The sequence below is a fragment of the Tachypleus tridentatus genome, chromosome 7 (genome assembly GCF_004210375.1).
Source record: "Tachypleus tridentatus isolate NWPU-2018 chromosome 7, ASM421037v1, whole genome shotgun sequence".
In the NCBI taxonomy this organism is placed as follows: Eukaryota; Metazoa; Arthropoda; class Merostomata; order Xiphosura; family Limulidae; genus Tachypleus; species Tachypleus tridentatus.
Window position 1 is genome coordinate 156,204,107 of NC_134831.1, and position 24,212 is coordinate 156,228,318.

General features: G+C 36.6%; 1 protein-coding gene across 1 annotated transcript in view; it reads left to right on the top strand.

Annotated features, from left to right (window-relative positions):
* Positions 1-24,212, top strand: part of LOC143257840 (short transient receptor potential channel 5-like) — a 61,433-nt gene that overhangs the window by 1,892 nt on the left and 35,329 nt on the right. Inside the window, exons 2-5 of the mRNA XM_076516871.1 lie at positions 73-10,252; positions 12,313-12,378; positions 21,974-22,126; positions 22,486-22,679. Coding sequence (XP_076372986.1) covers positions 12,358-12,378; positions 21,974-22,126; positions 22,486-22,679 — 368 coding nt within the window. The 5' untranslated portion in view covers positions 73-10,252; positions 12,313-12,357. The remainder of the gene's footprint in view (positions 1-72; positions 10,253-12,312; positions 12,379-21,973; positions 22,127-22,485; positions 22,680-24,212) is intronic.

Here is a 24,212-nt window from a genome sequence, read left to right on the forward strand (position 1 = left end):
CCCTACCCATCCATATGTTATCATGTTATATTCAATTACGCATTTATTATAAATTTGTTTCTTTTTTTTCAGAGAAATATGGCTGATGTACGCCCATTTACACTTGAAGAGCGTATTGTGACAAGTACGGGGTACATGAGCGCAAGAATACTGGTGACATCTTGGATACGATAACTGGCAAATTTAGAGAAAGATTCAATAAGGAACCACCAACACGAAAAACAATGTCAAATTGGGAGAGCAAATTGTTTGAAACTGGCAATATTAAGGATACACTTCGTTCAGGAAGACCAGTTAAACGTAGAGAGTCATGTGCTGGTGTGGAAGAGTCAGTAATTAACTCACCATTAAAGTCGACAAGGAAAAGATCAGTTGAACTTGGTATCCCGCGAGCAACCATGCAGACCTTTACGAAAAAGGACATGGGAGTTAAAGCATGGCGACCCACATTTGTGAATGAACTAAGTCAAGGGTCACCAAACTTTCTTCACAGGGGGCCAGATTACTTGGGGAATAAGAAGCACGGGCCGCATGATCATTATGTTCAATACGCATAAGCTAGAACAAAAGCTCTCTGTAAAAGACTCAACACTAAGTCTAGGATGCCACATTAGCCATGTGAGAGTAGAATACAATACACACATATAATAAAAAACAAACAGAAATATAACCAACATTTTTATTTACCAAAAGGTTATCAAAGAAGGTGACATTAGCAAAAACAATTGTCACATCGCACATAGTGAGTACATATTTGAATTTCACTAAGCCGCGAAAACGTTAGTGAGATTTATGAAATTGGCTTTTGGTTTTAAAAATATCTTCAATGTTCGATTTTGAATTGCTGCACCCAATCATCAGAATTGCTTTCAAATGTTCATCAGTCAACCTTGATCGATGTACCGACTTCACATACTTAATTTTGGAAAATGCTTGTTCACAGATATAAGTTGTTCCGAACACTGATGTCATACCAGATGCGAACTGCTTCAGCTTTGGAAAATCATCTTCAGGTCCCCTCGGTGTGGATTCCTGTATGTGGTGAGGAGACCTCCCAGGGAAGGTTCTGTTCTGTCTGGATACCTTCTTTGGGATCTAAACATCCACCCACGTATTTCCCGTGCGTGGCAACCCGTGAAGGGGAGGAGAGGATCCTGGTGGTTGAGGGGTCCAACCCAAACACACCACTTTGGCCTCGAATTCCTGTAGACGGGCGGCCTTTGGGTGGCCCGCCTTGGGTCAATCGGCTGGTTCACTTGGGCTAGAGTTAACCAAGTACCAGTGTTGGAAGTTCTCAACGGGTGTTGTGGACATTGTGCTTGATGCTGGTGTTTGGATATAGTGCTCACGAAACCCTGGCGTTGCTGCATTGTCCTTGCGTGACATTGTAGTGCGACTATCGTAGGGCTCCATGGTGGGTGGGGTCAGTGGGTACCGAAATTTTTCTTTTTTCCTCTGGATCCTCCTTTAAAAAATGTAAATAAAATAGTGAAAAAACAGTCAATAGGTAAGCGACCACGTCTTGAAGTCTCTGAGTAGCAACCTTAAAAATCTGTAACACACGTACTTCATTTTCTTATATTACATTTCCTTTCAGAAAAACCTTTAGGGCAAATGTCCCTCTTTTCTATTCAGAAGGGACTAGAGGGTCTTGCTAGCTCTCCAAACTCAGTAAAGAAGCTTCGATCTGGAGACATATTACTTGAAACATCCACAACCCAACACAGTAAACTCCTCTTCAATTCAACGGCAATTGGGGATATACCTATTGAGATTACCCCTCATGCTACCTTAAATTCATCCCGAGGAGTTATTGTTGAGAGGGATTTGAAGAACGTCCCCGAGTCAGAGATTCTCGCTGGTCTCTCCACTCAAGGAGTTTCTGCAGTGAGGCGCATCTCCACTCGCAAAGATGAAGTTACACTGCCAACAAATACCCTCGCTTTGTCATTTACATCATCACGTGCACCTGCCACAATTAAGGCAGGTTATCTAATTTGCAGGGTACGGACATACATTTCAAACCCTCTCCGATGTTTCCAATGTCAGAGATTCGGCCACTCAAAGACATCATGTCGTGGTTCCCTAACATGTGCTCGTTCTGGTGACAAGGACCACGATGCCTATGAATGTGACATGAACTCACATTGAGTTAACTGCAATGGGGTCACACCCTTCCTACTTTCGATCTTGCCCAAAATGGTTGGAGGAAAAAGAGGTGCAGCATTTGAAAATGACTCATAACATTAGTTATCCTGAGGCTCGGAAATTGCTACCCGCCACTCCATCTCGAACATATGCTGCTGCACTTCATTCCATAACTACAGTGGGAGTGCAGACAGATCTCTCTGTGCCTCCAAGAGAATCGTTTTCAAAACAAATGAAAAGCCTTTTGACCTCCATGGTTGAAAAGGTTGATGAATCGACTTCCACATCCATCTCTGTTCCTCCCATACATTACAACAACCCTCAAGATCCACATCCTTCAGTTTCAAATACAGGCATTTCTTCTGATACATCTTTTTCTTTCACCCCAAGAGGCAAAACAATCATTCGTTTGCGTCCTCAGTTACTGGAATCCCCTTCCAATAACAAAGACCTGCCCACTCGACCTAGGGCAGGATCCATGGAGATTGATAGACCTCCTCCGAATAAGGACAGTAAGGAAAAAAGACGTGGTCGTAAATAGAAGGGTTCTCCAGCCACTTCGCCTACCCATCATTAAAAATGGCCACCTTGATAAAATGGAACTGTCGAGGTTTACGTTCTAATCTGGATGATATCAAAACGCTGATTACTTCCTACCATCCTGTATGTCTTTCCTTTCAAGAAACATTTCTAAAACATGCTGATACAGTCACCATTCGGCAGTATTCTCTGTACAGAAATGACAGGCTGTGTGATGGACGAGTACATGGAGGGTTGGCACTATTGGTTGATCAGCATGTGCCCACCCTGTCCTTGTCACTCAACACACCCTTGGAGGCTGTATCCATCCGTGTTTCCTTGGGTCATACCATCACTGTTTATTCTCTCTACCTGTCCCCTGGTGAGATATATGATCAATCAGACCTTGATGCTCTCGTTGAACAGTTGTTGTCTCCCTTTCTACTTCTGGGGGACTTTAATGAACATCATCCTCTCTGGGGAAGTGCTGTTATTGATGGGAGAGGTCGCTCTGTAGAGCATATGCTCTCTGATCACAATCTTTCTCTTTTTAATACTGGTTCTTCCATTTATTTTCATGCACATAGTCAGTCCTTTACCACTGTTGATCTCTCAGTTTGCTCCCCTTCATTATTCTCCCATTTTACATGGAGGGTTGACAGTAATCCACTCGGCAGTGATCATTTTCCTATACTTTTGAGAGAGACTAACCGCGGTCGATGCCACCCTACTCGCGTGCTCCGGTGGAAGCTGGATCAGGCAGACTGGTCCACTTTTACTGCTCTCGCAGAACGTGATTCTGCCATCGTGAATCAGCCATCAATTGACGACTGTGTGGCAGAGGTAACTGGCTGTATTATACAAGCAGCTGCTCAGTGTATTCCTAAAACCTCGACACGTTTTCCACGATATCCTCGTCCGTGGTGGAATCCTGCTTGCCACTTAGCACGGAAGGCTCAAAAAACGGGCCTAGAATACTTTTCGTAGATATTCCACACTTTCAAGCCGCGTCGCATTCCAACGGGCCCATGCACATGCTAGGTGGGTAAGATGTCAAAGCCAGAAGGAATCTTGGATTAAGTTGACAACTTGCATATCTTCTACCACCAGTTCCAAGGTCATGTGGGACAGGATTCGAAAGGTCAGTGGGCACTACAATTCTGCCCTCCTCTCGATCTTACTCTCTGATGGTCAGGAGGTGGCTGATGTCCGGAGCATCGCTGGTACTCTAGATGAAAGCTTTTGCCGGGTATCTAGCACTTCTGCTTGTTCCTCCACCTTTTTGGCCATCAAGACTCGGGCAGAGCATTCACCTTTTTCCTTTCGAACTGACTGTCTCTTTGACTATAATTGTCCCTTTACACTGGTGGAACTGAAAATGGCCCTTCATCGGTCTGGCAGTACATCTGTTGGACCTGATGATGCACACTATGACATGCTGCACCATCTATCTCCTGCTTCTCTTGATGTCCTTCTAATTGTCTTTAATCGGATCTGGCAGGAGAATGTTTTTCCTGATGCCTGGTGCCAGGCTATTATTTTACCTTTCTTTAAACCAGGGAATGATCCCAAGATTCCTTCAAACTACCGTCCAATTGCTTTGACGAACTGTCTCTGTAAGACATTAGAAAGGATGGTTAATGCTCGTCTTGTTTGGTTCCTTGAATCAAACAACCTCCTCTCGCCCACCCAGTGTGGGTTCTGACGACAGCACTCCACCATAGACCACCTAATTCGACTTGAAACATCAATCAGAGAAGCCTTTCTCAAACGCCAACATCTTGTATGAATATTTTTTTGACATTGAGAAGGCTTACGACACAACATGGAGGTAAGGCGTTTTGCGAGACCTCCATACATATGGGTTACGTGGCCATATATCCATGTTTATTAAAAAATTTTAATGGACAGGAGATTCCAAGATGTGTGGGTTCGACACTTTTCCGTTCTTTTGTACAAAAACTTGGAGTCCCTCAGGGCTGTGTTTTGAGTGTCACACTTTCAGTATAAAGATAAATGCCATCACTGTACAACTTCCTCTCACTATTGCGAATGGGCTGTATGTCGACGACTTTCACACCTCATGTCAGTCGTCAAACATGAGATATATTGAGCGGCAACTACAAACCGCCCTCAATTGTGTACGGAAGTGGACTCTGGCAAACGGCTTTAATTTATCTCTCTCCAAAACTGTATGCATGCACTTTTGCCGTCGACGGGGTATACACCCTGATCCTGAACTTCATATCGATGAAGTTTTGCTGCCAGTGGTCCCTGATACCCAGTTCTAGGGGCTTATCTTTGACCTAAGCTGACCTTTATACCACACTTAAAGCAGCTTCGGGTCAAATGCACAAAAGCGCTGAACATCCTCCATGTCCTCTCTACTACCAGTTGGGGAACAGATCGATGTTCTATGTTAAAGGTATATCGTGCTCTTATTCGATCGAAACTCGACTATGGATCAATGGCCTATGGCTCTGCCAGATCCTCGGCCTTAAAGATGCTGGAACCCATTCATCACCAAGGACTTCGACTCTGCACTGGGGCTCTCCAGTTCAAAGTTTGTACGTTGAATCTCATGAATTTTCTCTGCACCTTCGCCGTTTGCTATATTCTTTACTATATTCTTCGAAATTTCTTTCCTTACCAAAGCATCCCCTCTGGGGATGTGTTTTCCTTCCTTAGTGGGCTGTACTTTTTCAGAACAGGCGATCTGCCATTGCCCCGTTTGGCCTTCGCATCCAGGCGCAATTGGATGAATTGGGTATGTCCTTGGATAACATTGCAGATCATGGCTTATTATAGACCCCAAATGTGACCTTTCTTTCAGTCATCTGAAAAAGGCAGATAATCCAGATTGGAAGTACCGTCTTTTATTTAATGAACATCTTTCAAACGATCATTCCGTTCCCATTTATACAGATGGTTCCAAATCAGGTAATTCAATGGGCTCTGCTGTGGTTTGGTGGTTGTGCGCAGAATCCTTTCTACAGCTTCTGTGTTCACTGCTGAACTGTATGCCATATTTCTTGCCCTGGATCATATTGAAGCTAAACAGTACTCCAACTGCACTATTTTTAGTGACTCGCTTAGTTCTATACAGGCCCTGGAATTGCTTCACGTTGGCTCACACCCTGTTCTCGCTGATATTCAAAACCGAGTGGCCCATTTCTCATTAATTCTACTTCTATCCAGTTTTTCTGGATAATAGGCCATGTTGGTATTCGCGGGAACGAGCTTGCAGACACGGCATCTAAATCTACCTGCTCCGGCACTATTACCACTGTGCCTATTCCGTACATGGTCTATGGTCTTGTATTCAAGGCTCGGCTCCATGCCAGCTGGCAGTCCACTTGGAGTGAGCAACGTGACAACAAGCTTTTTCACATAAAACCCTTTATTGGGCTTTGGCCATCTAGCTTCCGTAAGGTTCGGAAGGAGGAAGTTGTTCTAACTAGAATACGCATTGGTCACAGTTTTTTAACTCATCGTTTTCTTTTATCTGGAACTGATTCACCAGTGTGTAGTTTGTGTAACACTCAAATCACTGTAAGCCGCATTTTACTTTCTTGCCATCGTTACGATTCTCAACGACGGCAGTATTTTAAACATGTTTTTTCCCAGGGTTTATCTGTAAAATTGGACAGTGTTATTTGTGATGGTGACACTGTCCACCTTGATAAAGGTTTTAGTTTTTTAATGGCCATTAATTTTTTTAATCTCATTTAAGTGTTGGATATTTATTTATTACACATTTTTAATTGTGGTTCCCTTTTAAGAGTCTCAATCTCTCTAGTTCAATTTGACATTGAAAAATGGCCAGAACATTAAATAACTCGACACCAGGACTGGAAAGGCCGAATTCAGGTGACTAACGCTGCTGTTTGAACTATCCGTTTGAAGTACTCGTTAGTCGTCTTGGCGAGTTGTTATTATACTTTTGCTGCATATCATTTCACACTTTTACTACTTAACTTTTTAGTACTGGCCATATTGACTCATAACCCGGAACCAGGACTGGAAAGACCAACTTCAGGTGACTGACGGTGGTTTTTATACTTACCTGTTGGTATTCCTAGCGGGTTATGATTATTACCATTCTGCTACAGGTAGTTCTTTACAACTTTGAAGACTGGATGTCACCATTGGTTTTTACACCATTTTCTGTTTTAATTGCTGTTTTGTTTTTACCTTCATTTACTTTTACAAATTTTACTCCATTTACTTTACTTTTACCTGTTTAGCGGACATTTGGCTACTCATTATTACGATTTTGCTATGTGTCTTTTAAAACTTCTATTATTTTACATTTTGATAATGGCTGCTATGGCACATAACCCGGAACCAGGACTGGAAAGGCCAACTTCAGATGACTGACGGTGGTTCTTGTACTTACCTGTTAGTCTTCCTGGCGGGTTATGATCATTACCATTTTACTAGAGTAAGTACTTTACAAATTCTTTTACTCTGCTTTCTCTCTTAACATTGTAGACTAGGTGTCAACATTGGTTTTATGCTTTTTCTGTTTTTCAATGCTGTTTTGTTTTACCTTCATTTCCTTTTCTGTATTTTACTGCATTTACTTTATTTTTACCTTTTTACCGGACGTTTGGCGCAGATAGCCTAGCTGCTTTGTGCCATAAAACACTAAATCAATCAATCAATCATCTTCAGGTATGCAGCTGTAAAATTCAATAAGTTGCCCCTCTCTGTGTTTTGCTTTCAACAAGTTATTTCCTTGCAAATCGATGGCCTCCAGCTGAAGTTTCACTGGCACGTCATCAATGACACAATCAAAAGAATTCTGAAAAAGGAGAATGTCACTTTCGATTCTGTCGAGATCCAAAATTCTCTCTAAAAATGCTTATTTAAATCACCAATAATCTTTTTCTGAAACTCCAGGTTGACACCTTCTGTGATTCCAGCATGAAACTCATTGAAACACTGAAAATGATAGAGGTTTCCACCTTCCAAATGTGCTTCAAACAATGACAGCTTTCTCCAAAATCCTTTAAATTTCTATAGAGATTACAGACCAGGTTATTCTTCTCCTGAAGTTTCAAGTTCAATTCATTCATGTGGAATGTGATGTCAACCAAAAATGACAACTTTGACAACCAGGTTGGAACCGACAGAAGTGGATCGGCTCTATATATCTTGATAAGAAATATATCTATTTCTCTTCTCAGCTTATAAAAACGAGACAAGACTTTACCGCAGCTAAGCCACCTCACCGCCGTTTGATAAGGCAAGTCACAGAAATCCGAATCAATTTTTTCAAGAAACTCCTTGAACTGGCGATGATTAAGTGCATGGCCCCGAAGGAAGTTTACTGCAGAAATGATTGGTTTCAGTACGCAAGAAATATCTAAGTCTTTTCCACAGAGTGCTTGCTGATGTATGATGCAGTGTATGAACAGAGCGCTTGAGAGTTGGAGATCTTCCAACTGTTTTCTGATCAGCCCCACCAGACCCTTCTTTACTCCAGCCATGTTTTTTACTCCATCAACTGTTACACCTCTAAGCTGATTCTACTGAAAAGTCTTGCAAAGTTTTATGCACGTCCATGAAAATGTCTTCTCCAGTTGTTCTTCCATGCATGCTGCAAAGTGATGCCAACTCTTCCGTGATCTGAAAGTCCAAATTAACTTCACGAATGAACACGAGAAGTTGTGACGTACTCGAGAGATCAGTAGACTCATCCTGTGCCAGAGAATACCAAAGGAAGTTTCTAGCTTTTTGTCGTATCTCTAATGCGATGTTCTCTCCAAGTTCATCTGCTCTCCGTACAATTGAAGTTGCTGAAAGGCTGATACTTTCAAAGAAATTGGCTTTTTCAGGACACGGCTCATTTGCTGTTTCTATCATACACTCTTTGACGAAGTTGCCGTCAGTGAAAGGTTTTCCTCGCTCTGTCATTCTGTGCACTATTTTGTAACTTGTACGAATGACAGATTCATTTACAGCAAACTTTCTCGTGAAGAGATTCTTTTGAGATTCAAAAACACGTTTCATGGATTCAAATTTCTCAGAACGGAACTTTCCTGAAAATTTCAAACATGTTGATAGATGTTTTGTTTCGTAGTGACGCCGAAGATTGTACTCTTTCAAAACGGCAACACTTTCGGTGCATATTACACAAATAGCTTTCTTTTTTTTTTGTTTCTACAAAGAAGTACTTTTCTCCCCATTCTTCATTGAAAGCACGACACTTAGAGTCCACTTTTCTTTTTTTAGAAAGCAGCCATAACGATGGATGAAAAAAAAAAAACAGGATCTGAAAATGAAAAACACAGAACGCTGTAAGAAAAGCATTGTAACTGGTCCAAGAACGCACAAACAAAATGTATTGAAACGTATGTTTGCCACGACACTTACCTAAGAATGAGTTACGAAAAGCGCATAATCCGACTACTAAGAGAAATGAGCTTGCTGAAGCGGTAACCCTAGGCTGCTGAATTTACAAGACGAGTCGATAGGACGAGGGTTAAATCTGTACTTTTTTCGAAATTCTAATACTTTCATAGATACGTGCCTCGATATGAATAATCGGGCAGCAAGGACGAAAGAAGAATTTTCCTATTGGTTAAAAATGCGCGTGACAGCCTTGTTTCTTTTTATCATAACGTCTTGTGTTTGCCAGCTTAAAGCGACCATCGGTGTGATTTATTTTGTTATGATGGTCGGGAATTTGATGAAATGTCACTTTTTATTTCCAAGCGGCTAGTTGCTGGCGGGCCGGACAAAATAACCTCGAGAACCGTAGTTTGGTGACCCCTGAACTAAATGATGCTGATAAAGAAAATAGGAAACTGGCGTGTGATGAGTTACTGCGAATCTTCAATACGATTCCTTCTCGAGGAAAGGTGATGTTTACGGACGACTGCGCAATTTACCGTTCGAGTCGAGCACAAAATGTTTACTTCTGGGCAAAGGAGAATCCTCATTATTATGAAAAAATTGAATACAAAACTCCGCATGTCATGATGTGGGCAGCACTTAATGCGCATCATGTTATTGGACCATACTTCTTTGAAGGGCCAGTAAACCATACCTCATATCTAAACATGTTACAATAATGGTTTATACCGAAACTCGTTGAACTTGGAATCAGAGAGAGATTTGGTTTCAACAAGATGGAGCTCCGGCTCATTATGCCCTCACTGTGCGAGATTATCTTAATCACACTTTTCCAGACAAATGGATAGGTCGTGGTTCTGTAACATCCCCGGCACCCATGAAATAGCTCGCAAGAAGTTCGGACTTGACAACATGTGATAACTCTCTTTGGGGATACATAAAGGACATTGTGTTTAAACAACGTTATAATACTAATGGTGAGTTGAAGGCAGCTGTTACCGCGGCATTTGAAAGAATAACCCTTACTATGTTGAGGAAATATGTCTCACAGAACATGGCGTCGCATAATATTATGCAGCGAGAATGAGGAACAGCACACAGATACTCTGGATACATAAGATATATGGATGGGTAGGGACTTACGGGCCACCCTGTAGAACAAAGCCATATTGGGCTATCTGCTATGTCCACCAAGGAGAATTGAACCCCAGAATTTAATGTTGTAAGTTTGTAAACTTATTGTAATCCCACTGAGGGAGTGAAAAGAAACTTAAAAAAGTCATTCGAAAGTTCTTCAGATTTATTCACCTGTAATAAAAATGATTGTTTGTTTGTATTGAATTTTGCGCAAAGCTACTTGAGGGCTATCTGCGTTAACCGCCCGTAATTTTGCAGTGTAAGGCTAGAGGGATGGCATCTAGAGTGAGAATGATCGTTACATTATAACGCTCCCACGGCTAAAAGGGCGAGCATATTTGGCGCGATCGGGATTCGAACCCACCATCCTTATTTTACGAGTGGAACGCCTTAACACGCTTGGCCATGCCGGGCCGATAAAAATAATGAATTTAGTTTATGTTCTTGCTTGAATGGTAAATCATATCTAACTTAAATAAAGAAGGCTGAATCACTCAAAGTAGTATTCATGTCATTGAGGTATTTACAGAAATTTATGACAACATCATTGCCTTTATCTGATTTTAATAAAACAATAATTTGATAACTCTTTATATTTATATACTTAATTCTACACGTTTTATTCTTTGTTTTTGCTTTTTTTAAATGTCGCGCAAAGGCTATCTATCGCTAATTTAGCAATATAAGACTAGAGGGAAGGCAACTAGTCATCACCACCCATCACCAGCTGTTGGGCTACTTTCTTACTAACGAATAGTGGAATTGACTGTGACGTTATAACGCCTCCTCGCCTGAAAGGGCGATCATGTTATTACGAGTCTTGTGCCCTAACCACCTGGCCATGCAGGGCTCGTTTGGTGGTTTATCTTCGACACAGAACATGTATTATCACGCAAAAATCCCGGCATGGCCAGCGGGTTAGAGACACCCGACTCGTAAACTGAGAGTCGCGAGTTCGAATCCACCAAACATGCTTGCCCTTTCCGTTCCACTATTCGTTGGTAATAGAGTAGCCCAAGAGTTGGCGGTGGGTGGTGATGCTTAGCTGCCTTTCCCATAGTTTTACACTTGTTATTTATTATGATTTTATTTCAGACGAGCCTCTGATTTATTACATTACGTATGTTACTGTATTACTATTTCAAGAAACCAAAAATTTGAATTCGAATTTCTCAGTTAACTAAATGTTATTATGTAATAAATTTAAGTTATTTGCCAACAAGACTGATATACACATTTTCCATTTTTAACACAAATATATTTCAATATACAATAAAAAATGCAATTTGTAATAACGGTTGATAATAATATGTATTACAAATGATGATTTACATTCAACAGTTTTACAAACTTATAGACAACACCGACTCTTTTATACGGTCAAGAACTAAATATTTTGACGACGATCCAGTTCTCCGACCAGCAAATTAATTCTGAGTTGATACTGTTGCACCTCGCTTGAGCTATCGACATTTTCTTGACAAGCCTTCCACCAGTTAGAATTTCACTTCTTTTCGAAGAAGATATTTAATGTCTTGGTAGGAATGAAAACGTCCAAAGTTATTCACAGAAGTTGAACGGTGTGTAATAATCGAAATCTATAACGTTTCTGGTGCAATTATGTAGTTTTCCGATTAATAGACGTTAATCATAATCATAACCACCTAGGCCTATAGCGTGCTCATTGTAGTTCAATAATATTCCCTTTCCTTCAGCTTTTATCGGAATCAGCGAGTCTGTTGAACTTTCGATTATATCCTGGTACGCTTTTTCGAAACAAGTATTGTTAATTTTTAAACTTTCAAAAATTCCCTACAAATTTCGAAAACAGGTGGGACTTGTGCAATATACAGTTACGAATGTACATCACATACAAAAAAGAAGACCGCAGTGAAAGAAGCCTAGGCACTAAATTAATTGTAAATTCGTTACACACTGCAAAATTAGGAACGGCTAACACAGATAGCCCTTGTGTAGCTTTGCGTGAAATTCAAAACAAACAAATCTTATAAATTGTTTACAATAATATTATTGTTTTGTGAAGATTTAGGCAATATTGTTGGTTTCATTAGTTGCTAAGTGATTATATATGTAAGTGTGATTATGATGATAGTAACGTAAAAAGAATGTTTCTTCTATACACAGAATAAGCAGATTTTCTTTGGATTGCAGTATTTGGATAAACAAAATATGGCAAAGTTTGGAAGAAAGGCAAGAAAATTATATTAATTTATGTTTTCATCTATCTATTTCCATTTAAGTTTTTCACTCCTGAAACGAAATCAGTAAAAAGGACGGTCATGTTTAGAATAACAGAATTTTCTAATTTTTATTTTTTAATATTATTTTTTCCTGAATTTACAGTAAGTTTGAATTTTAACTGTTTAGAATAAGTATACATTATAAAATTGGAATGCCAACAATTAATTGTATTAATAAACTGCTGTAAATTTCTTTCATTGCGAAGTGTATAGATGTTTTTATTATTTGTGGTGCAGTTCCAAATCCTGCCTTGTAATACCTATAACGTTCATATTAGCTACTATGTATGTCATTTGATAATTTCAGAAATGCATTATTACTAAAATGTTTTCAAAAAGTCGTTCATATTCTGTATGTATGGCAAAATCACTAAGATTACGTGCAGCCCGTCCTCAATTTTGTACTATTGCCAACAGTTTATGGAGGGAAGACAGCCAGCCGGTATTATTACGTATTACAATTTATCCCGGACGAGTCTCCGATTTATTATATTACGTATTACAATTTATCGCGGACGAGTCTCCGATTTATTATATTACGTATTACAATTTATCGCGGACGAGTCTCCGATTTATTATATTACGTATTACGATTTCATATAGTTAGAAACAAAGTTAACTTGTAATTCAAATTTAGAAATTAACCGAATGTCGATATGTAACAAATTTATGATATTTCTCAACAAGATAGAAAATTGTGTCTATCATTCTTAGCACAAATATATTTTAATATACAGAATACAATACGAAGTATAATAACGTTTATTACAAATAATGATTTATATACAAAAGTTTTGCAAACTTACATACAATACTGATTATTCTATCTGGTTTATAACTGAATCTTTTATTAACGGTTCAAGATGAGCGAGTTAGTTTTGAGTTGATATCATCACATTTCGCTTAATGACTAGCCTCACGCTGTTTACAAACTGGCTTTTCTCCGACGAATATACCTGATGTCTTCGTAGAAATATTAACTTCGAAGCTAATTCATTGAAGTTAAACAGTTTGTAATGTTCGAAATCTATAAACGTTACTGGTCAACTACCTGTAGTTTTTTTTTTATATTAATAAGCGTTTATCACAATTATAGCTTTCGAGGTTTATAGTATACTGACTTTATTAAATCAACATTACTAAACTGTCTCTTCGCGTGTTGCGATTTATAAACTATAATGCGAGGTTCTCGAAAGTTCAGTTGGCAACAATATTGGTATTTTACATACATATGTTGTATATTGTTGATTCTTACGCTCGAGAATCTACTATAAATTTAGAGAATAAGTGGGACTTTCGCAATGCTCATTTAACAATACGAGTTACATATATTTCTTAATACATATTAAACTGAAACAAACATATATACTGGTCGGCAAGTGTTCCCAATGGACTATTTACACAATTGCCTTTTACGCTATAAATAAATCTCAATGTTCAAGTTTAGTTATTTCTTTGTTAAAAGGTCTTTTAAAGTTTCGTTGTTTTTCAAAAGGACACGAATACCATTTTTCTACAAATATGTTAAAATTTAATTCCATTTTTCGTAAAATAGGGAAGAACTACAGTTGATGATCAATCATTTTCTTATTTTTTTCAATTTATGACTATTGATATTCTCTTTTAGAATATCTAATTTTTTTATTAGTTGGTTTATTTCATTCTAGAGTGAAGCCGCATTAGGCTATCTGTTGTGTTCATAGCGGGGAATTGAACCTCGTATTTTACAGTTGTAATTCCATAGATTTAATGTTGTTTCCTTTGTGGATCTTTAGCGAAAGTAATGCAAAATATTATGTGGTAGGTTTTTTACGAGTTCAGAATCACAAAAACTGAGGGCTCATGAAAAGAAAAATCTAATAATAGTTTATTAACCATGACGATTAAATGACGATTTGTTTGTTTTAACCCATAGACGCGTTGAGCTGTTTGTGTGTAAACTGCGGTCAATTGAACCTTGGAGTTTTATTTGTAAACTTAATCACTGATTGACCAGAGGATTAGAGTACTGAAATCGAAACTTAATACTAATCTGTTATTATTAGCTTCCTTTATACACATGTGACTAGTTTACACGTCTTTTATTACCAATATATAACGGAAGGGAAGTTGGTTATAATTTTTGTGGTATTTCTTATTACGTGACCTCAGTACAGAATATACAGTTAGGCCTGCTAATTGGAAGCTCGAACCATTGTTTGTTTGGAATTCCGCGCAAAGTTACACGAAGGCTATCCGCGTTAGCCGTTGCTAATTTAACAATATAAGATTAGAGGGAAGACAACTAGTCATCACTACACATCACCAACTCTTGGGCTACTCTTTTACCAACGTCACATTATAACGCCTTCACGGCTGAAAGGGCGAGCATGTTTGGAGTGGCGGGGATTCGACCCCGCGACCCTCAAATTACGAGTCGAGTGCCTTAACCACTTGGCCATGCCGGGCCCACTCGAACCAACGTCGTGAAGAGGAAAACAAAAACAAAGGATGTACAAGAAAAATAACGTTTATTAACAAAACAAAACACAACTATAACACGGCGCAAAACAATAAAGTGTGTGTTTTCTTATAGCAAAGCCATATCAGGCTATCTGCTGTAACCCCCGAGGGGCTTCAAACTCCTGATTTTACTGGTGTCCCAGCTGGGGACAAACGAAAAGAGAGTTTAAACCCAACAAAGCTAGAAAAATTCTATTTAGTAAGTGATATTACAAGTATTAGACAAGCATAAAGGCAGACTACCAATGTTACTGAAGTTAGAATAGTCACAACCACTAAATTAGATGTTTTTCTACAGCTTATTTGAAACGAACGTAAAAATTGAAAACCCTTTTAACCTTCTCAAAATCCTATCTTGCACTAAGTAACTAATTAACTTGATTGCCAGTTGTTTAAGGTTAAGTTCGGGCATTCAGAAACTTTGGTTTCTCTTTGCGTCCGTTGCAAAGCCCGGCATGGCCAGGTGGTTAAGGCACTCGACTCACAATCTGAGGGTCGCGGGTTCGAATCCCCGTTACACCAAACATGCTTTCCCTTCCAGCCGTGGGGGCGTTATAATCTTACAGTCAATTCCACTATTCATTGATAAAAGAGTAGCCCAAGAGTTGGCGATGGGTGGTGATGACTAGCTGCCTTCCCTCTAGTCTTACACTGCTAAATTAGGGACGGCTAGCGCAGATAGCCCTCGAGTAGCTTTGCGCATAATTCAAAATAAACCAAGCCTCCCTTGCGAATTTAGTTACGAGCCGAAATTTTGAAAAAAAGTTTTTAATTAAAGGTTTAAGTTATTTAAACGCTGTTAGTTGGATATGTAACTTGGCTGTTGAGCGTGGCACAAACATCTCAAGACGTCCAGGAGAGCCGTGAATACAGGTAGAGAGAAACAGGAAAATGACAAAAACAAAACAGAAGAAGAAGAGAGGTTGTGTGATACGAATAAACACTGGAGAGGGTGACGAATTAGACAAAGGCTGAAATGATTTTACAGGGTTTGGCATTGTCAGGTGGTAAGGGAGCTTGACTCGCAATCTAAGGGTTACTGGTTCTAATCCATGTTTAACACTGATGACTAGCTGCTTTCCCTCTAGACTTACACTGCTCACCCTTTCAGCAATATGGGTGTTATAAGTTTTGGGTAATTCTACTATTCGTTAGTAAAAGACTAGCCCAAGAGATGACGATGGGTTGTGATGACTAGCTGCCTTATCTCTAGTATTTCAATGCTAAATTAGGGACGGATAGATCAGATATTCTAGATGCAGCTTTGCGCGAAATTCAAAACAAAACAAACCATAATTAACAAGTAACTTAGTAACAGTTTTTGCATTACTTAAGGTTACTTGCATTATATGTTGTATTCACATTGATTATAAGTGGGACAACGTAACACCTTCTAAGTGACCACATGTAATGAGTGTTTATTTGTTTTGAATTTCGCGCAAAGCCACACAAGGGCTATCCGCGCTAGCCGTCCCTAATTTAGCAGTGTAATGAAGGCATCTAGTCATCAACACCCACGCCAACTCTTGAGTTACTCTTTTACTAATGAATATTGGGATTGATCGTAACATTATAACGCCTCCACGGCTAAAAGGGCGGACATGTTTGGTGTGACGGGGATTCGAATCCGCGACCCTCGGGTTATTAATCACTTGGTCATGCCGGGCTTTGTAAGTAGTGACTAGTTCTTAATAGACTACCTTGTTATGAGTAAAAATAAACTTTATAGAGAACAATTTAAGTACATAACACAGACGTAGGAACCAAGAGGGTTAATTAATTTTAAATACCTGTTAATAATTTATGAACTAGGCTAATACACCTTCTGTTTTGAAATATTGCAAAATAAATGCCACAGAAATGCATAAGATAAGCTTTATAATTTTCTGTATGCTGAAGCTTCAGAAGGTTTCGTTTAGGTGTCAATTTTTCAGAGTCTTATAACTTCTTATTTAATTTGAATCTTCTACATTTCTGTACAGTATGGTAATAGTTTATATATTCGGTTATATTTCGGATTTTCAGATACAATTATCTTTACAGTATGACAACATATAAAAATAAAGTGTCTCTAGTTATCCCTGGATCGTGCAAATCGCTCTAATCTACTTTGAGATAGTGCTGTTTCAAGCTCTCAATAACATGGGTAACTTGAGAGAGTAATTAATGTTTAAAAGGTGAACCCATTTGGTTGTCATCATTGTAAAGGTACTTCTATACACGAAATAGATGAAGAAAATTTATGTTGATTCGCATGATGTCTTTTGAGTTGATACAATGATACTGTATTTCACTGCTTTCAAATCACAATTTTAATTTTTTCCAGATCTAGAAGTATTTTATTTGTTTATTATCTTGTTTACTTAACTCTTCTCTTACTTTGGTTTTCAACTTCATCTCAAAATAAAATATTATTAAATTATGACGTTTTGAGCACTTATAATGCAGCAAGTGATACATTTATTTATCTAAACATAACTTAAAAGATGTATGCATTATACTTCTAAATGTATCCATCCAATAGCTATACTTTATTCTTTCGAAACATGAGAAAGGTTCACACAAACAAGGCTAGTACGCTTAACGTTAACTTATTACAAGCCCTTTAGTTTAGAGTAAGAGATTCACTCCAAATTAAATGTATAATGACAACTTTAAAAACAGCTCCAACTTTATAATCGTGTTTTTTGTTTTACACAGACTCACTCTTAATATGAACTATAAAAAAAAAGAAAAATATTTTTTAAATATTTATTAAAACATATATTTAAGACGTTATTAAATTCTTTTGGCATTATTGTTATCATGTGAAAAGTTAATAATAGTTGAGGATTACATTATGTAGTATATGAAAACGTTTTATTAGTGATTGAAAAAGTAGATAATTAATGGTTGCAAGTACATTATATAAAAACAATCTTCTTTAACACGTTGGCTCCCACACGACCCATCGGTGGGTCGTGATAGTCTTTCAGTAAGACCCATATGACCCATTGGTGAGTCATGCTCTTATTTTCATTGTTGAAGGACCACTTACTGGTTGGAACGCAATGGCTGCATATACACTTTTCCTTAAAAAGGTAGTTGTAAAAATGACTAGTGGAACCCTAGGAAGTATAGGCAAAATAGGCTTGGGAGCCAACGTGTTAAAGAATCTAACTCGTACAGTTTATCTTTAAAAATATTTATTTACTTTAAATAAAATTACAGTATATATTAACTATATATTAGCAAACATTCAGGTTTTATACAAATAAAATGACAAATACAAGAAACTGTGAAGCTCATTAAAAAATGCATATACATTATAGTGTATAGGATATCAATTCACAACAATCAAATAAAACTAAATCAAAAGGATTGTTTGTTTTGTTTGTTTTTGTATTTCGCGCAAAGCTACTCGAGGGCTATTTGCGCTAGCCCTCCCTAATTTAGCAGTGTAAGACTAGAGGTAAGGCAGCTAGTCATCACCACCCACAGCCAACTCTTGGGCTATTCTTTTACCAACGAATAGTGGGATTGACCGTCACATTATAACGCCACTACGGCTGAAAGGGCGAGCACATTTGGTGCGAGCGGGATTTGAACCCGCGACCCTCGGATTACGAGTCGAACGCCTTAACACGCTTACCCATGCCGGGCCCAAATCAGCAGGAAGGGCTGTGTTAAAAACAGCAAATCCAAATCTCCCGCTAATGATAGTTTATAATAATCAAAAGCAAGCTCCAAACAAAAATAAAAAACCTGCACAAATTGAAAGGATCTACATGGTACAAATTATAGTATAAGATATAAAATGTACCCTAGGTTTCGGAAGTGACTGCGGAAGTAGGTCCCACACTGCGATGGAAATGTACCATCTATCAGTCTTTACCTCCATTCACCAGTCTCACATAAACGATAATACTAAAATAATCAAAATTAAGTAATAATACTAAAAAGAAAAAGAAGTCAGGAGAGCGAGATAGAGGTGCTTGTGCCCACAACGACCCTTATATATTTATCACCATTCACTGCCTGCGGATAGTTGTAGGAAGGTGACTGCTCTCCAAAGTGAAGAAGCAGTCGCCTTGGAGGTAAGTAAAAGTAAACTCATCTCCTGAAGATGGCATTTCGGTCCCCATTATAGTAATAAATGCACTAATTAGTATCGCAGTAGACAAATTATATTTGTACAGAAAAGAGTAACCAGTTATCTCAACTAACTAATATAACTCCCAATCACCACCCTTTAAAATCCACTGTGACTAACAGTTTTCATACTATAAATAAGCCTTTATAGCGATAAGGTGTTTATTCGCATAAAAGTAGTGCTAAGTTCTTTAAATGATGATATCAATAGCTTTCAGTAAATTTATTTTATTTTTACTTCATTATATTTATTTAATATATTCTTATATTTATCCCAGAATATTTTAATATTTTATAGAGTTTTTTAACCTGTGCAAATGAATAAATGATTAAATATTATTTTTTTCATCAATACTAATAATAAAATATTGTAAATTATTAGAAATTTTAGTCTGAATGATTATGAAGTTATATTACTTATAGCAGAAGAGTAGTGTATATTACTATAAGTCCCTGTTGGTACAGCGGTGAGTCTATGGATTTACAATGCTAAAATCAATTTTCCTCGGTAGACACAGCAGATAACTCGATGTGGCTTTGCTCTAAGAAAGCACATAACTATTAATAGAGGGTAAAAAAATATGGGAGATGAAAAATATTTCATTTTATCAAGAACATTTAAATTGATATCATAATCAATTATTTTAATATCTAAATTATATGCCTCTACATTAAAAATTGAAGTATTTTCAATTTGCAGTACTACCGAATAAATAGTTTTAATAACATTATTTATACTGATTAAATGATCTATATATCTGTAAGTTAAGGCAAAGATGTTCGGGTTTATGTATTAATAATTTTCAGTTAACTTTTCCTCACGAAAATAAAGATTTGCAATACAAGTAGAATAGTTAGCTCCTATTGGAATTCTCATATTTTGTAGTAATTTTGTCGTTTATTATACTGGTCAGAAGATCCAATTTAACGTACTTTGTTTTGATTTCTTCTTTCATTTTGTAATGAAAATATTCTTAAAACAGCTACGTTCTTGTCACATATCTCTGCTTTGCAGTGGTAGATTCAAGTTCCATCAGAAAACTATTTGGATTTGAATCTGAACTTTGATCGCATATCTCACTGTCAGCTCCATTTTGAAAATCCAAAGCAGATGATGGTCAGAGGATATCATTTATGAGCTTTTTTATTATCATTTTGTCGTTTTTGCACCCTAGCTTAACAACACTTCATTGCCATTTGTATTTCTTGTATTGTATGGCGGCAGTGAAAAGAGAGAAGGAGTGTGTTTGTGTTTTTCTTATAGCAAAGCCACATCGGGCTATCTGCTCAGCCCACCGAGGGGAATCGAACCGCTGATTTTAGCGTTGTAAATCCGGAGACATACCGCTGTACTAGCGGGGGGCAGAGAGAAGGAAGGCATTTGGCTTTAATTTCTCTATGATTATCATCACTATCAAATCGACCAGGAGTTATGTAATTATTATAACTGTAACTAACACTATAATATAACTAATACCGTTATATATATATATATATGTTACAATAATAAATGATAATAATATAAATAAAAATTGTTAATAAATGTATTTGGTCAAAATAGAAACTATTTGTAACGACACCATGCTGTAATTACATAGTCTACTTGTACTTCAATTTTAAATTAAGAAAAGTATCACACTTCCAGTAGATAATGGATTGCTAATAATGTGTTTTAATACAAACTGTTAAAACAGCATTAGCCCCAATATTCAATTAACACTAAGCTATTGAAGTATTCTTATTTTATTTAAGTTTCAGCACACCAAATATCTTAAGTTATATGCCACTTTTAGCATATTATTAGAAATTTAAAATAATAACAATAAAAAATACATTGCTCAAACTTTGCTGGAAATCACATTTCAAAATTAATATAGCAAATAATTTATTATTAGAAACCAACTGGCAGATGTATAATTATTCCTTTTACAAATTATCAAATACAGACATAAAACTCAAATCACTTTACACAGCTATCATGAACAGTTTTCAAAATTGTTCGGAGAATAATAAATAATATGAAAAATTTATAAGTAACTAATGTGTCTTTCAAACGCATTGAGCATTGCATGGCATTGTTTGTGCGTGCTCCTGAGTAGTCTATCAATGATGTTGTGATATAGGTGGCTACATTCTTTCACATCTTTCAGCTCATAAAGAGTTACGAGTAGAAAAAGATGGGTTGAGACAGCTTTCTGGGTGGATGGGGAGAATTCTAGATATGTTCCACTGAGTTAATGTTCAAACCAGATTACACCACATACACTGATGTCTTCCTTTGAAAAAATTTTGGGCATAGTGTGGGTGGCATTGTTATCAATAAGGATGAAGACACCTAATGTACCTTCTCAAGTAGGTACTTAGAATGTCATTGCTGTAGTGTACAGCTGTAAAAGAGCAGTTTCAGAACCTTTGACTTTGAGAAAGTTCTGTTACCATAACATGATGACCTTTAAAGTAAAGACAAATTTTGACTCACCTATGAAGTCAAATCTCTACTAGTCCAAGTCACAAAGTTTTAAGATCAAATATGTATTACTTTTATGTTATGTTGAGTCAAGGGGATTTTGATACGGGTTTTATATGACTATAAATCAGCCTTACTTCCACGAGGCTCTTACAGACACTTTACGTTGATACTAGAACACTTGTTACATTCGTTGTTCTCTTTCAAAAGGATCCTGGCAAGCCTATATGTTCAGGAAGTAGTATTTTCTAACATTGTTTTCTTTTAAGTCAATATATGTTAATTAAGTCACATAATGATGCCAGGTTATCATGATGAAACGTAGTGTATTTACATTTTTATTCTAGTAAATTTGAAATTTATGCCATCTCAATTGTTTATAAAATGTTTTCTCTAATTACCTCACTATATATATCTATATATACTCTTGTTTGGTGTTTCACAGAAATCATCCAAGAAACGACTTGTTCCTATTCAACATAGAATTGCAACATTTCGTCGAGACAGGTCTCTTCTGTATAAACTAGAAAATACCGAAGCTGATTTTTTTAATGTGGTGGAATTTGGAGATGCCAGTCAGGTGCAGAAGTTTCTTAAGGTATGTAAGTCGTTAACACGAAATAAGCTTCCTCTCTTTACCTAATAATGTAAAAATGAAAACATAACGTTTGTTAGCAAACAGATTATTAAGTATTTTTATTTAAGTGTGAAATATCTTAATTATATTTTACTATTTTAGCTTTTATGGGCAATTCTGTGATTTTAGACACGTTTCTAAAGTGTAGTTTAAAATGGGGATTTTAAAGAATTATACATGATAATATCCACAAGTATTTCTAACTGAAAAGTCTTAACATAAAATATGTACCTGTTCATAATAACAAAACGAACTTTTAACATTTGATGAATGTATTATACCTTTTAAAATGTATCGAATTATAAAGTTTATTTTTTCAGGAAACACCTAAAGTGGACCTAAACGCCACTAATTATCAAGGATTAACAGCTTTAGATATTGCTGTTAAGGCCGAAAACATTAGTTCAATCAGTATATTACTTGAAAGGAAATCACTTGTGATTGGAGATGCTGTACTCCATGCAGTATCTACTGGAAACTACGAAATTATCAGACTTTTACTTGATACTTTACGGTATGTTAATGATAATTTGTAGTGTATAATTTATAAAACTTTATACATTAAATAACAATGAAAATAACCTCATAGGATAAAACTACATCATTTTTCATCTATTCATTAATAAAAACTAAGGAATTAGTGAACAAAATATTATTGTTCTTGGTTACATTTTTATCTAATGTAGAAGTTGATATGGATTTTGGTTAGAAGGATTTTTACGTCAGAATTTCGTTCCGTGGCTTCGTATTTAAATATTCAATGAAAGTTTAGAAGATTATTAGGGTATAAAACGCTTATTTGGCGAGACTGGGTTTTATTGTTCATTATTTTGTTAATCTACAGTTTTTCTTGACTTTTTTATCAAGTTAGCAGGTTCATCAGTTTGTCTCTCAATTTTGTAATAAATGAATTAATGTTTCAATGAAATACTACACATACAGCTTAGGGCTTTAGAAACGAGAGAAAATTAGCAAATAACTAAAATAGTAGTATTATCCTTGTCATTTATTATGAGCTTAAGCTGATCAGTGAACTTTATTCAAGTTAACATTATAATTACTAGTCGAAGAAATAAAACTTTTTCATTATCAATAAATAGGTCAGATTTTATATTAACATTTAAACAAATACTTCTAAACATTCGTCCAACGATAGAGACAGTTACCTTAAAAGAATTATTTTAAACATATTATCATTTTGATAAATATAAAATAAAGACCCATAATAAAGATAGTGACATTGCTTGATCTAACTTGTTAATGTCAATAGCTTTAGGATCAACAAGAAAGAGACAGGAACGAAAGAGAAGGATTAAAAAGAGTCAAAATACAAGATTTATAGAACATTAAAAAGAAAAAAAAAGCCTAAAAACCAAGACTGAGAAAGCCATAGGCAATGTACATATGGATTATAACAGCAAAGCCAGAGATATATAGACATATTATAACAATAATATCTAGAAGTACAAAAGGACATCAGTGAAATATAGAAAATAATAACAACAGTATTGAAGAAGTCATTCTAAATATCCAGAATAATTATAACAAGAAAATTAATGAAATACAAAAAATGTCAAAGCTAGGAACTATCCTGAAGAACTAACCATAGAACAGAATATGTTACAATTACAAATTAAATAAAATGTATGAATAGAAACAGGAGATAAAAGTCTTTAGGAAACGAGAACTGTTCCTGGAGTAAGGCAGAAGAAGAGAATTACCGTTAATGCATACAACGTAGACATTACATCCAAACTGTGATAAATCAACGACTGTTATAATAAAACAAGGAGATAATATTGTGAGTTAAAGAATTGCTCAACTGTCTCAATTGATATAAATATTACATTAGGTAAAGAACCAGTTCATGAAACTATGAATACATTCATGATAAATCTTGCAAAGAGACATAATTACCATCATTATGCCTGATCTGGTGATAAAAAGTAGAGACACTGTTTCTAGAGATGAGACAAGAAAGTTGATTGATTTAAAATGCAAGGACAACAAAGTTTCCACAAAAGGAAAGTTGGAAGCTCCTCTTACA